The 14,357-nt window shown below is 44.8% G+C and overlaps 2 protein-coding genes across 2 annotated transcripts; one reads left to right on the plus strand and one right to left on the minus strand.

The window, feature by feature from the left end:
- Positions 1-258: 258 nt before the first annotated feature.
- MCAT (malonyl-CoA-acyl carrier protein transacylase) lies at positions 259-3,933 on the minus strand. The gene is made up of 4 exons (XM_033058407.2): positions 3,329-3,933; positions 3,137-3,224; positions 2,661-2,878; positions 259-2,382 (listed from the first exon to the last, which is right to left on the minus strand). The coding sequence occupies exons 1-4, from the start codon at positions 3,767-3,769 to the stop codon at positions 1,960-1,962; spliced, it is 1,170 nt and encodes a 389-aa protein (XP_032914298.1). The 5' UTR covers positions 3,770-3,933; the 3' UTR covers positions 259-1,959.
- A 79-nt stretch (positions 3,934-4,012) lies between these two features.
- Positions 4,013-13,541, plus strand: TSPO (translocator protein). The gene is made up of 4 exons (XM_033058189.1): positions 4,013-4,088; positions 9,930-10,130; positions 11,805-11,943; positions 12,800-13,541. The coding sequence occupies exons 2-4, from the start codon at positions 9,943-9,945 to the stop codon at positions 12,974-12,976; spliced, it is 504 nt and encodes a 167-aa protein (XP_032914080.1). The 5' UTR covers positions 4,013-4,088; positions 9,930-9,942; the 3' UTR covers positions 12,977-13,541.
- Positions 13,542-14,357: the final 816 nt, after the last annotated feature.

Consider the following 14,357-nt stretch of genomic DNA (forward strand, 5'->3'; position numbering starts at 1 on the left):
AGAAACTGCAACATCAGCACAAGAGCATGATTTCCTCTGGCTTCTGGTTTTACAGACACAAAGTTCAGAGGAGCAGCTTCAGCTCAACCACTGCACAGAAGAAAAGCAAACACCTGACAGCGATGACGGGTCCTTCTTTCCACTAATTAAATGACCCACAACATTGGAATGCTCTTAAGATACAGATTTCCCTTCAGCATTCTGCAGCTCAAAAGGGCAAAGGTTATCTAATGGTTGGCAAACAAGAGATTTCTAGCATGGATTTCCCAAAGAGCTTTAATTCTGAGCAAAGTGTACAACAAAGTGAAATGGGGTGGGGAAAAGAAGGAAAAAAATTATGGCAAGAACACTACAAATAGAAAACAGGTCTCCAACATTTCCTCAGAAAGGTTAAATATTTTAAAATAAAGTCCAGAAATTTTAAAGCATTAAAATTAGTGCCGCCAACATACCTTTCTCAGTTTCAACTATCATAAAAGCTGGTTTGAAAATCATCAACGTTGCATTTGGTCTTAGAATGCATGGTCAGAAACTTCTAACATAGGACAATCCAGTGTTTAATCATATGAATGGGATTTAGTTGCAATATTCTAACCAATAATTCTACCTGAAGACTTTGGTATGCATATCTGAATAATTAACACCTTACCCGTAACATAGGAACCTTCACTGAAATAATTTTCTTTACAGTTACTCCAACCCTTAATCATCAGCCTCTAGCAGTGGAATGGTGAAGATGAAAAACTCTTCAGTGTTTTACTAACTGTTAATGTTTACACATGCTAAAAGTGGAATTTGTACTGTAAGGGCAGGCACAGCTGCCAGCTGCAGTCCACAAAAGGACTGTTTAATAATACAGCCCACATAGCGATGATAATAAGGGCCAGTGTTTTTAATTCACTCTCCCTGTCACAAATGTGAAATTACAGAATGATTGGTACTGTAATTGGAAGTTCTCCTGCATTTCCATAACACATTATTGAAAATGCTGGCAGTAATTTGATTTAAGTAATATATCCTAATTTTTTCCTTTAGAGCTCTTAAATGCAGCACTAAAATACCAAAATAAAAAAATACAAACTAGGAAATGGGAATCTCTTTCCAGGTTTGGGACAACCTGCTGCTCTCCAGCTTATCATTTCCTGCTGTACAAGAAATGTACATAATATTTTTATTAAACTTTTTTTCCCCAGTGAACATTTCTTGTGTAACTTAGCATAACCAATGTGGCATTGGACAAGTGGAGGGAAAGTTACTGCCATCCACATGTGGACAGAGCCAATAATGATGCACCCCAAGGCATTAAAAATAGCAAGAAAAGCTTCATAGTTTATTTATAGTTCAACCTTAAGAAAATAATTTTTCTAGTAACATCATCTGCCTCCCTCAGCTGCTACCTGGCAATGTGGACACAAAGCAAGAGAACTTTACATAGATGAACACCCCACAAGTTAGCTGAGTAAGAAAACAGGAACATGAACATGCTGAAAGCCATCCCAACAAATGCCTCCTCTAAATGCACCCTCCAGCCCAGAGCAGAGCCCTACAAAAATTAGAGCCAACAACACCTGCATTCCCGCAGAAGATCCCTGCACCAGACAGCCAAGGCTACCAACTGAAACCTGAATCCACACCCAAAAAACTCCCACAGAAAACAACCGACCAAAAAAGACAAACAAGAAAAACCCTCAAGAGGGAAAGTTGCTTGCAGGATTGAGGCCAAACAATGCTACTTGGCCTGTTTGTTGACAGCTTTGAAGTCCCGACACAGATGGAAGAGCCAAACTTTGCTCTCCCCTTTCCACACCTGAGGAACTTAAAAAAAATGTTCATAGCAATCACACTCATAGTGCTCTTAACATCAGGAGAAGCCACGAATGTATAAGACTTCCTCTTTTGGGAGCACAAAGTTTTAAAACAGAAAAAACCGAGTTGTGTGGATGTTTCTCAAAAGGTTATTTAAGTCTCCGCTGCTTCCTCATCTTCCAGAGCATCTACATGTTTATATTGTTTCCAGGCCTTTAAATTACATTGTTTGAGAATGGCTCCCAGTTGATTCCCAGGCCCCACTTCATACGTGTAAGGAAATTCTGTTCCTTGCTTTCTTTCGTACACTGAGTGCATGGTCTGCTCCCACAGAACAGGTGACACCACCTGCTTCACTAACAGCTTCTGAATGTGCTTTGAGTGCATGTACTTTTTGCCATCGACATTGGAATACACACAGAACAGCGGTTTCTGAATTTCAATCGATTTTAGGACTTCAGCCAGTGGCTCTACTGCTGGTTCCATAAGTCTGGTATGAAAAGCCCCACTGACTGGAAGCATTTTTGTACGTTTAAAATAATATTTTCGGGCATTCTCCTGCAAAAACTCCAAAGCCTATAAAAGAGAGAGAGAAGTGAGTCTTGCACAGCAAATGTTTTCTCAGTCACCCCACAAGAATCACCTCATCAGACTTACTGTGATAAAGGGATTCCTTTCCCTACCCAAAAACTGAACACATGCCGAAAAAAAAAAACCCACAGATGAAATTTTTCCAAACTTTTGTTTCGACAAACTAAGGCCGTACGTAACACCCACACAGAAGTTCAAAGTAAAAGTTTTTAAAAAGGGAAACGCTCAGTTCAACTGAAGGAATAGTTACTCTGGAGCAATACCTGTAAGTGTCCTGCAATGACTCTGCTGTCTGGAAACAAATAGTTTGAAACTGTGCACACGGGGTTCTCTATACCCAGCGATTCACAGTGTTTACGGGCTTCCAGGCAGGCAAATTTGTAATTTGCCTCTCGCCGGCCGACAACCGAGAGCATTCCACTGGGGACAGCCTCCGACGCCTTTTGCATGGCTTCGGCGCGCACTTTCACCGCGTACAGCGCTACGGAGAGAAACAGAGATGCGGTAAATGCGAGCGCGGGCACCTGCGCGCAAGAAAGGGCAGTTGTTCACTCTCGTGAAACGTCAATGCTTTTAATGCCGGATTACACACGTTAAAGCCAACAGTGGGAGTAGAAAGTAAAATTCGTCCTCTAATTAAAAATAAAAAGCGGGAGGGGCACAGTGAGAACAGGCAACGCTTTGGAAACAGCACGGGCTGGGAGATCCTAGCAGGGAGTTCCGCACGTCCCCCAGGCACCTTCGGCGAAGTCCAGGGCTCCAGCGAACACCAGCGCCGCGAACTCCCCCACGCTGTAGCCGGCGGCCGCCACGCAGCGCTCCACGACCTGCGGGGACAGAGCCGAGCGCGCCTCAGCCGCAGCGCGGGGCAGGCCCGAGGCGCCGCCGCCCCGACCCCGGCCCGGCCCCCGCGCCCATCGCGGCCGCTCACTTCAGGCTGCAGGTGGTTGAGCTTCTCCACGGCGGCCAGGGAGGCGACGAACACGGCGGGCTGGCAGTGCTGGGTGCGGTCCAGCGCGTCCCGCGGCCCCTCCAGGCAGAGGGAGAGCAGGTCGTAGCCCAGCACCTTCTCGGCCAGGCGGTACATGTCCCGCACGCCGGGGTACTGCTGCAGCCCGCGGCACATCCCCACGAACTGGCTGCCCTGCCCGGGGAAGAGCAGCACCGTGCCCTCCCGGGGGCACCGCCGCTCCCGCCTCGCCGCCGCCGCGCCCGGCTCCTCGGCCTCCACCGAGCTCTGCAGCAGGTCGCTCAGGCTCGCCCGGTCCCCAGCGCCGGGGCGGGAGCTGCCCCATCGCCGCACAGCGCCGCGGAGGCCGCCGCGCCCGCTGCAGCCACCAAGCCGCCATGGCGCCGCGGCCCAGCCGCCCATGGCCGCCGCCCGGGAACGGGCGTTGCCACGGGAACGGGGCGGCCCCCGCCGGCAGCCGCTGCCGGGCCGGGCAGAGGGGACGGGAAGGGAGGGAGGGACGGAGCGAGGGAGGGAACGAGGAAGGTCGGTCGGGCCGCCCCGGCGCTCGCCGCCCTCAGCCCCGCGCGCCGCCCTGGGCCCGGCCCGCGCCAGGCGCCCCAGCCCGCCCAGCGCCTCAGCCCGCCCCGGGGCGGGGGAGCCCGCGCGGCCCGGGGGCGGCGCTTGGCTGCCCGGCAGAGCAGGCGCGACCGGCGGCAGCAGCAGCGCGGCAGAGCACGAGGTAACGCCGGCGCTGCCCGCGGCACGGCTCGGGGTGGGACGGGACGGGGAGCCCGAGGGGCGGCGCAGCCCCGCAGCGGGGCCCGGCTGCCTCGCCGGAGGGGCCGCCCGACCCCGCCCCGGCCCCCGCGCGGGTCCCGGCGCTCCCGGAGCGCTGCCGCCGCCGGGATCCCGCCGAGCCCCGGCGCCCTCGGCTCCCCCGCGGGTCGCGGAGAGGGTTGAGGGGGGCGATCCCGCCCCGCGCCGCCCAGCCGGGATCCCCCAGGCAGGACGGGACCGCGATGCCGGATGGAGACGGGCGGGGCGGCATCGCGCCGCCGCTCACGGTCGGAGACGACTTGGGCGAACACGGCTTTTCCGTGCCGGATTTTAGCATGGAAAGTGCTTTAACAAAACCCCCACAACATACCAAGCTGGGAAGCTTATTCTTAATTTTTATCCTGGACATGAGCTTGTCAGTGGTTCTCAGCTGTGCGCGCACAGCAGAAAGGCAGAGCAGGTTCTCTGCTCTCCGCACACGCGGTACATTGGCTCTCCGCTCTCGGAAGTTTTCACGCTGCTGTTGAACTAAAGCTATCTTCATTCACTGTCGCCGAGGAACATTTCTTTAAGGGTGAAAGAAAGGGCTTTGGTTTCAATTCTGAGTTTTTGAGGGGTACTTATAAATCAGCCCAAAATGCACAGTGATGAAATTTGAGCGTTCAATGGTGAGATTATTTTTTAAAAAGCAAAAGTTGCCGTGCCGGAGTGGCAATTGTGTAACGACTTCGCATCAAGTAAGGTTATGAAACAGTATCAAGCATTGAGTCAGTGCAGCTCAGCAAAAGAGACTGTAAGTGCAGCTTGGGAGAAGGAAAATGTGTCACAATAGCAAGAAATTATGTTGACTTTTTATTTGGGCCCGTTCCAAAGGATCACGGCGAGAAGATTTTTCTCACTTTTCTATTCTCTCTGCTATTTTGCAAGACGATTTCTTCCATTTGTGTCTGCCTCCAGGTAAAATACCCAGAAGGGAGGTGCTCAAGTTAGCTGAAATATAAGGGCAGTAACAAGGGAGATGTATGACATATATATGTCCATATCCCAGCCCATGGCTGCCTCTACATGTAACATAAGTGTCAATGAGAAGAGATTGAGCAGCAAATGGCAAATTCTCCCAGCAAAGATCTTTCTCCAGTGTGCATTTCAGTTCCCTGTATGTGAATAAATCATAGATTTATTTGCACAGCTTGTTCTCTGCCACTTTAAAAGAAGTGTAACCTGGGCAGTGGGATTTTTTATTTCTATCTGTACACCTTATAGTCTTCAATAAACACCATATTTTTAAAGAAATCTAAATACATCTTATAAACATACATTATACACTTATTAGATATTTCTATTCTATTTATATTCTATAACATTTAATGAAGTGTCCCTATTACTTGAGATTATAGCAAAGATAAGCCTGCTTTTTTTTTTTCTTTTTTTTTTTTTTGGTGGTAGCTGTATTCTTTGTCATAAACTGTAATATAAATTTGATTTTAGTGTTGCAGCTTCCCAGGAATTAAAACCACAACACACATAAATAGTTTATCAATATAAATTAAGTATGTTATCTTTAATTTTTTAGACAGCTATCTTGGGAAGAAGCCTTTTTCCTGGGGAAAATTTGCATGCTGCCTCTCTCACCTGGGCAGAGCCTTATTTGCCCTTAAAAAAAAAAAAAAAGTATGTTAGGGGATGAGAGGGAGAGTAGGTGTCTTGGGGACCCCCTTCCAAGGTATGGTCCCAGGTTTGTGAGTCCATCTCCAAACACTGGGCACTGTGTACCCCAGGGCTGCCAGGGTGATTTAGCCATGCTGGGAGATTTTCCTTTGTGTTTTTAATGTGATTTTTAAGCCCCATGTGATTGGGTAGCCAGCCCCAAGCTGCACAAGAACGGAACTAATCAGAAGTTTTATCAGCACGGGGGTACAAGAAAATGGGATGAAAGCAGTTCTCCTTTCCTACCTTCCTTCTCCTTCCTGCTGACAGATTGCCCCAAGGAGGGAAAGGCACCTGTCTTGCAGAGACCTTCTCAAGGCAAAGAAGTGTTTTAGTTGCTTTTTCATCAGGCTGAAGCAACCCAGCTGCTCTGTCATGATATATCTAATCCCACCTACAGAGCACCCTATCCCTGTTTCTAGAAAGAGGACACAGAAAGCTTCTGTTAGTTTTTTCTTCGTGTTATGCCACCATAGAAAAACAACAGAGAGAAGCCCATTAGGCAGCAAGTTTAACTATTGGGGTTTTCTTGCCCTTTATTTTCCTTTTACTTTATGTAGCTGGAACCAACTTTGGGTGAGTCAGATGTTTGGAATACCTAGAATAATTATTCTAGCATGTATGTAAAGCAAAGTGGCCTAGTGCAGCCCTCATTGCACTGCTGAAACTGCCTGAAGTCAAACTGGGGCTAAACAGAAAAGGGGCAGTATGATGAAGAATATATTGCAGGGCAGAGATAAGAAGTGGAAAAGAAGTAAACAGGTTAAGTGTGTGTGAGAAGAAAATATTTTCAACCTTGGTTCTTAGTGGCAGATAGCTGCTGGGTACGCTGCAGATATCATTCACAGACATCCAGAATTCTTCAGTATGAAAATGAGGGTGCAAGAATATTGTGCAACTCACCCTGGAGCTGGGATATAATTAAGAAAGTAGTTATTATTTCTAGGTTGAGAAATGCTGCTGCAGCCAGTAGGGCTGTGTTAGCAAGTCTGTGGTGTGTAAGTTCTCACCAATTCATTTCAGATCCTCAGCTGTACACTGAAAGGAAGGCAGGGCTAATAAACCTCTGTGCTTACATTACTTTTAGAAAATGTACAAGATGTTCTGTAAACATTGCACTGCTCTTGTACTGCACAGGTAAACAAAGAGTGCAGCACTGGCCAATGCACAGACTCTCCAGGGCATCCTTGCCTTTTACTCATTGTCTTGCTAAAAACCTGCATCAGGTAACCAGAGACAGACAGATGTGGCGTCTTCCATGCTGTTTTCTGAGTTACCTTTTCTTTTTATGGAAAGTTGATACTAGTATTTAATTTCTTGGAAATGAAAACAGAGGGACTCCCACTGCTGATGCACAGCTGTGGTGCTGCTGCCAGCACATCTTGCTGCATAGTTTTGTCCCTTCTTCCCCTTGCAAGACAGAGTATTTTGCTATGCTTGGGAAATCCTGAGAGACACAGCACATAATTAATTAGTACTAATAGTAGTTAAAAGACTGGGACACCAACATTCAATTCCAGCCAGTATGTTCAATCTGTTCATTTCTATTTCCTCCCCTTTGCTGTGCATGAGTGCCTTCACTACTCTCATTTCTTTGCTTTGTGCCTTCCCTGTTTCTTTTTGCCTGCCTGGTTTTCTTTCTCTTAAGAATTATTTCAGTGTTCTCCCTCCAACATGCAGGGGTACATCATATAATCACTAATGACTGCCACAGAGCAGTATTGTTTCAATTTTATAGTAATTAGCACTTTCAGCTTGCAGAACACCTTGAGACTTTCCCTGGGAGGAAGCTGACAGAATCCCTGACAAAGTCCAGTTGCTGAAAGCTGCAAGGAAACCACCCTTATGTTGTTAACATCCAAATAAAACATAAAACCCTTTGCTTATCACTTTTGAAAAAATAGTATTGGCAGCCACGCTGGAGTTGGATATATCACAGCATGTATAGAGAGCTAAGCCTGGCCTCCCTGTAGGCAAAGCAAAAGGGTTAAAAATTAGTGACACCTTATTAACTTTCAATTTCTACCTTAACCTTTGGGAATTACTCATCTGAAGGCAGCCAAAGAGAATCATTGTGCGCGGAGCTCTTGTTCCCATCAGACCTTGTTGCTCCTCACATGGCAATTGCTGCACATCCCAGTAAAAGTAGAGCCTTTCACACTGTCAGTGGGGATGACAAGTTGTGCACACAGTAGCTGACAGCCTGCTTCCTTGGGAAATAGCACCACAGATCTAAGTGCAGGAGAACAGGGGAACTCCTCTGTTCCACTTAAGATGCTTCTTCATAAGTAGAATCCACTAGGCAGAAGTATGGCAGCAATGAGCCCTGCAGATTTTTCCTCCCTCCCTTGTCCATCCTCCACCCAAGACCTAATTGATCTTATCAAAGCAGAGTATCACATTGTCCTCTCTGTCCTCTCCCCTTTCTCCTTCTCCCTAGCCTCAGTTCTGAATCCTTCCCTGTTTGTTTTTTTTCACCTATTCAGTCTTTTGTTCTGTTTTTGACCTTGACTTGTATCTCTGATGGCTTTGTCTGCTGCCTTTTTTGTGTATATTTCTGTTCATTGCCAACTTCCCCCAAGCCCATAGCCCAGGCCTACCTGCCCTTTCTTGTTTACCCCTCTCAACATTTCTCATCCTGTGTGCCTTACCAGTCTCTCCATGCTCACTTTGCCTTCAAAACTCTGCTCTGCTTCTCTCACCAGGATTTCTCTCGATCCCATGCAAACTGCATTGTGGTCCCAGCCACTGAACTCTCCATTAAATCAGTGTGGGCAGAGCCTTGAGTGCAGGGACAAAAACCACAATGCAAGAACTCTCTTGTGGCCCAAGCTTATCCTGGCCTCCAGACAAATTCACCAGTCAGAGCAGTGACAATGCAACCTCATCTGTGCCATTTTCTAGCAGCTAAAGCATATCTGTCACAAGAGGGATTTCCTCTTCCCCACTCCCTGCCTCTTCATCCCAGCAGTCATGAACTATAGCAACAGAAGCTTTGAAATCCAGGGAAAGACAACAGCCAAGACAGTATCAATATGGCACTTTTCTCTGACACAATCATCTGAAACGTTCATTGATCTAAAACTTTATTTTCTCTCCTGGGCCTTCTGCAGTTGCTCTTTCCCCACTGCTGCATTCTCTCATAATCTCCTGAATAACAGATGAAAGGAATTGGGTGTATTTACCTACTGCATATTTGAAAAAACATCTTTCAGTTCTGCCCTTTTTTTATTGTAGCTCTAATGTTTACATTTCAGCAAACTAAGCACAGCTCTTCTGTAGCATTTGGCTTTTGGCCAGAAAATCTGCAATGAAACTTTTTCCTCCTCCTTTGCTTGCTGGTTTTCCTGCTGCCTGTACCCTAACTAAAGCAGCAGGGCCTAGCAGAGCAAGGCATTACTTATCCCTGCTTCTGTAGGAAAATTTAATGAGCTTGGCAGCTACAATTGCCACAACAGATTAAATGCTTCATGAAGGAGGCAATTCCCCATGTATTCCCCATGTATCCAGATCGCCTTTCTTGTTTAGCAAAACATCGTTTAAGTACTTACCTTCTCATTGTCCTCCCTGGTGTTTGTTTTCCAAGGCAGCTTCTCAAGTGTCTGCTACTGATTCACATCCCTCTGGCTCCCACTGAGCATCCTGCAGACAACATCTCACATTATTTTGCTTGAAATGCTTTCCCAGGGAAGCGCATGCTCTTTTCTTCCTTGGCTCTGCCACTTCACTGAGGGAATGCAGAAATACACACTTCTTACTGCATTTATTTATTTTCCAAGTGCAGTTCATATAACATCAAACTGCTCTATCCCTCTGCCATACTTATGGGCGAGGATAGTTCTACAGGTAAAATTCAGTAATCTTCATGCACTCACCTGAGGGGGAAGTAAAGGCCCCACTTCCCACCCCCTCCTCAGGGACCTTTACAAGTGTATTGGTTCAAGAGCCATTAATTTCAGCTGCTGTCTCTCTCAGTGACAACACTAGGGTGTGGATCAGATCTGGCATGCCTATTTTTAAAATCTGTTAAAAATGGAAACTTCTGCAGTTGCATTTTAAAACTTCTCTTGCCAATCAGTGTTTGGTTTTGTTTCAGGTTCACTGTCTCAATGGAAGTGGTACCAGCCTGGGCCCCAGCAGTAGGTTTCACACTCCTGCCACATGCAGGAGGACTTTTAGGAAGCAATATAACCAAAAGGGAAATCCCAACATGGTATGAAACTCTGCAGAAGCCATCCTGGTGTCCACCTAACTGGGTGTTTGCTCCTGTTTGGGGAACTCTCTATACATCTATGGGGTATGTTTTTCACATTGTATTAAGGCACTGACCTGATCTCAGTTGTATTTGGTATAATGCTGGACCAGAGGACTATGACTGTACTCCTGTGGCTGTATGTTTGTAAGAAACTGTGTCAAGCTGCCTCTTAAACAGGTAAAAACATGTTTTGGGAGTAGTGTGTGGGTTTGATAGGACATTTTGTATGCAGAAGCATCTACATCAAAAGAAGGAGCTCAAAAAGTTGTCATTAATTTGCTTTCCTCATTCATTCTGAGGGGAAGACCTGCCAAGCTGGAGACAGTGAAGCAAGGCAGCACTGGGATTTCTTCTAAGCATGTCCTTCAGTAGTTTTAAGAAAATTTAAAAAAAGGGGTGGGGGAAATTAGGATAGAACTGTTCTAATAGAACTCAATAATGCAATGGATGAAACTGAATGCTAGATTGCACTCCCACATTCTCTCATTTTCATTTAATTTTCTTTCCAGAAAAGCTTTGTAATTTTTATAGCCTCATGCCCTGCTCCTCCCCACCAATATTCTCATTTCTTTCTCCTCATACAGACTGTACTTTTAAACTTATTTAAGTGGAATACTTCTATATTTGAAAAGTTAACATTTGAATGAGATCATTACTGACCTGTGAATAAAAAATGCCTTTTATCAAGGAGAAAAGAGCTGGGTGGCTTTCCCACCTTCCTTCAAGTTGATTGCACAATCTGTAACCCTGTGTCTGGATTCCTCACCATGAATCTGGGTAGTGATACAGGTTAAATACCTTAAAAAAGTCCAGATTGTGACAATTTATCAGTTTTGGTAACAGCAGAATCAGTGTATCCTAAGGTCTTGGTTATATATTATAATCCAGACCAGTCAAAAGATGATTGTTAGTACCAGCCTTCTCTAAGCCATCATGTGCACACATTCCTTAAATGACCAAGACATTTCATTCCTCCAGAATCTCTTAAATACATGGAAAGCAACAAATAATTAAACGCAAGATTTAATAAGCTTACCTGCCTTTCTTACACAGCTTCCTTAGATTTGTACATCATAGTCTTGGTGTGAAGTTGGATGCATGAACAAGTGCAAGTCCATGCTGTCCTCTGGAAATTACTTAGGAAACTGAAGTTTCTAATGCTTACCCTGCCCAAACTTTCTTTTGTTTTCATTATTCTCTGCAATCAAACTGCCAAAACAGCAAAGCTGCATTGTTCAGTCCCTGTGAAAATAATTAAAGTGACTAAAGGGCTCCTCCTGCTCCCCATACTCAACTCTGCTTTGGGAACCCACTCAATGCTATTCATTTAATCTACTTCAGAAGTAGGTTTTCATTTATTATTTAAAAGTCTTTAAAATACCATGTCCCAGTACTAAAAGTTTCTTCACTATTTGCATCCTAGACTTGCTTCCATTTCAACATGGCATTCTTTTTAAAGACTGAAATGCAGTATGTTATCTGCTTCTATGCACTTAAAAGTGAGAATTCTGGCATGATTGGAATTTTTCTCTCTTCATGTTGTTATCCAGAGCAGTTGAAGAAGCCTGTACTATCAGTTACTTTGCCAAGTAGGGCCTGGTTATCTAAATCTTCCAAATTAATCTAGACTCTAGTACTGAAGTTATTTCATTGATCAAGAATGTGTGGTAGCTTTGAAAAGTGTAGTGAATGACACTTCCCCTTTGCTTTCTGCAGATATGGCTCCTACCTGGTGTGGAAGGAACTGGGGGGCTTCAATGAAAAGTCAGTGGTTCCCCTGGGCCTGTATGCAGGGAACCTGGCATTAAACTGGGCATGGACTCCAATATTTTTTGGAGCTCACAAAATGGGATGGGTAAGTGAAATACTAAGTTCCCAAACCTAAAGTTTATTACTCTTATTTGCAAGGTATTAGCATGGAAGATTTGTGTCAATCTTTTCTCCTTGGAAATGGGTCTGAATACAAAATGTGGCTTGCGGAACTTCTCTGAAATTCTCTTTAATGCATGCCAGCAGCCACCTGAGAGAATTTACTGATCTAGACCATCCTTAAATTGGTAAGATTTCAAGCAGCTTTCTGCCAGCCTTTGGTAAGAGTTTTGTGTGACTAGAAAACATAAACATTTATGCCTTACTGTGATTCCTAGGTATCTCTAGCAAACAGCAGTGGTAAGCAGCTTATTGCAACATTACTCAGGTGGTAACACCCCTTTTAGAAAAGCCTCATTTTCTGTAGCTCTCTGAAGAGAAACAGCTCAATTGTTCTCAAAAATAAGAATTGGTAATAAAAAATAGAAAATATTTGCCTGTTTCTCCAGCTGTTCATGCAGTGCTCTAACAGAGCATTGCAGAAAGACTCTGCAATCCATCACAGATTCATTCACACCTTATCTCCTCAGGTGACATGAACAAACTGGACAGGTTTGCTTGCTCCAAGTCACTCTGGGAAGTGTCTCACTGCCACTAAAGAGGGTATGGCTGAGAGAGACTTCATTCTCCCTCTCTGCTCCCAGCTTAATGCCCCTTGTACTAGTATTGTATTATGACTCAAAGTGCTTTGTAACTCAGCAGAAATCTATCATCTTTATCTGCTGGCTGGTTTTCTGAGAAGGATTTAACTCACAGAGGGACAGAACAGGTGAGCTAGGTGGAAAAAGACACACAGGAAACGCAATGAGTAAAAACAACACTAACCACCTTCTGTGTTTCAGGGGTTGTTGACTCTCCTGTTTACAACTGGTACAGCAGCAGCTACCACTGCTTCCTGGTACAACATCAACAAAACAGCAGCTTATTTGATGGTTCCTTATTTAGCTTGGCTAAGCTTGGCTTCTGCGCTCAATTATCGGATCTGGAAGGACAATGGCAACAAGAAAAAACCTGAATAAGCAGTTTTCAGCCAAAAACTGTTTTTCCACAGTAACTTTTTATATAAAATTATGGCCTTATTTTTAGCTGATCTACTTCTACCACTACTTTGGTAATTACGAGTTGACAAAACAAATGCAACTTTATTAGGCAAGCCACAAAAGATTGCATGGCTGACTGGGTTTTATAGCAAACTAAAAGTCTTGATTAAAAAGTGGTAATTGCCATATTACAGTACTGTATGTTACATGACAACAGCATTTTAACTGTTACCAGAAGAAAGCAGGAACTCAAACTTCCTTATGTTCAGAGGAAGAAATCTAGCCACACATTAACACAATTTCCAGAAAGGTGTTCCTAAGAGGGATAGGCAGGATTGTGGCCTGAATCTTTCATATTTATCACTAGGCACAATGATTTTTTTGTGCTATGGTGTGTCCCACTACAGCCACTAGATATATTTGTCTTCTGGCCATTGTACTCTGGAAACATTTATGACAAGCTCTTTTTAACAAACTGTACCTCCTCACTTTGAAGAACTGTACATGCATTCCACTAAATGCATTAAACTACATGTAAACTTAATCACCTTGGTTCCTTGATGGTATTGTTTTAAATTGTTTTGAGCAGAAAAACACTGAAGGCAGCAGGATGCTACAGCCTCAAAGACAGCCCCTACTCTTCTCACCTTTGCAACGGCCAAGAGAAACCAGGAAATTCAGAGCACCTGTAAAGAAACTGAGAGTCACAACATTTCTTTAGTAAAATTTAAGTAAGGAGCCCAAAGCAGTTTGGTTCCCCTGAGCCAGAGGCCAGCACGGTGTGAGCATCACTTCTGGCTGTGCAACCCTTCTCTCCCTTCTGCCCCACCTGCACAGCAACTGGATTTTCCCAAGTTTATTTCTCCAGTCTATCCTCCAGTCAGTGGAACAAAGCAGGTTCCTGCAGACCAGCCTGAAATAGCCTCAAATATTCCTTTATGTTTCTGATTGTGAGGGATAACGCGCTGCATGTTTGCAAAGTTTGAAGCAAGGTTTAGAACATTTACACAATTTCATACCTGTACATTCCTCAAGCACATCCTGATTGCTGCAAACTAGCTTAAATAATTACTACCCATACAATATATATGTCATGACAGACAGCAGAATGTTTTGCAGCTTGTACATGAATTTGCTAAATTTCAGCCAAGTAACCCAGATTTGAGGAAAGACTAGGAATGACTCATTTCAAATAGGCACCCCACTGCCAAATACCTCTTTCTTAGGCCCTAAACTTTGAAGTGCAAAGAATGTTTGGGCTTTTAGCAGAGTTTCCAAAATTCCTTTCATTCCTTTAGCATTCCTGTGCTGCTCCAGACATTGCCTCCTGCTCACTACCTCAAAAATCTGGTTTCTTTCA

This window comes from Catharus ustulatus, chromosome 4 (genome assembly GCF_009819885.2).
Source record: "Catharus ustulatus isolate bCatUst1 chromosome 4, bCatUst1.pri.v2, whole genome shotgun sequence".
Lineage (NCBI taxonomy): Eukaryota > Metazoa > Chordata > Aves > Passeriformes > Turdidae > Catharus > Catharus ustulatus.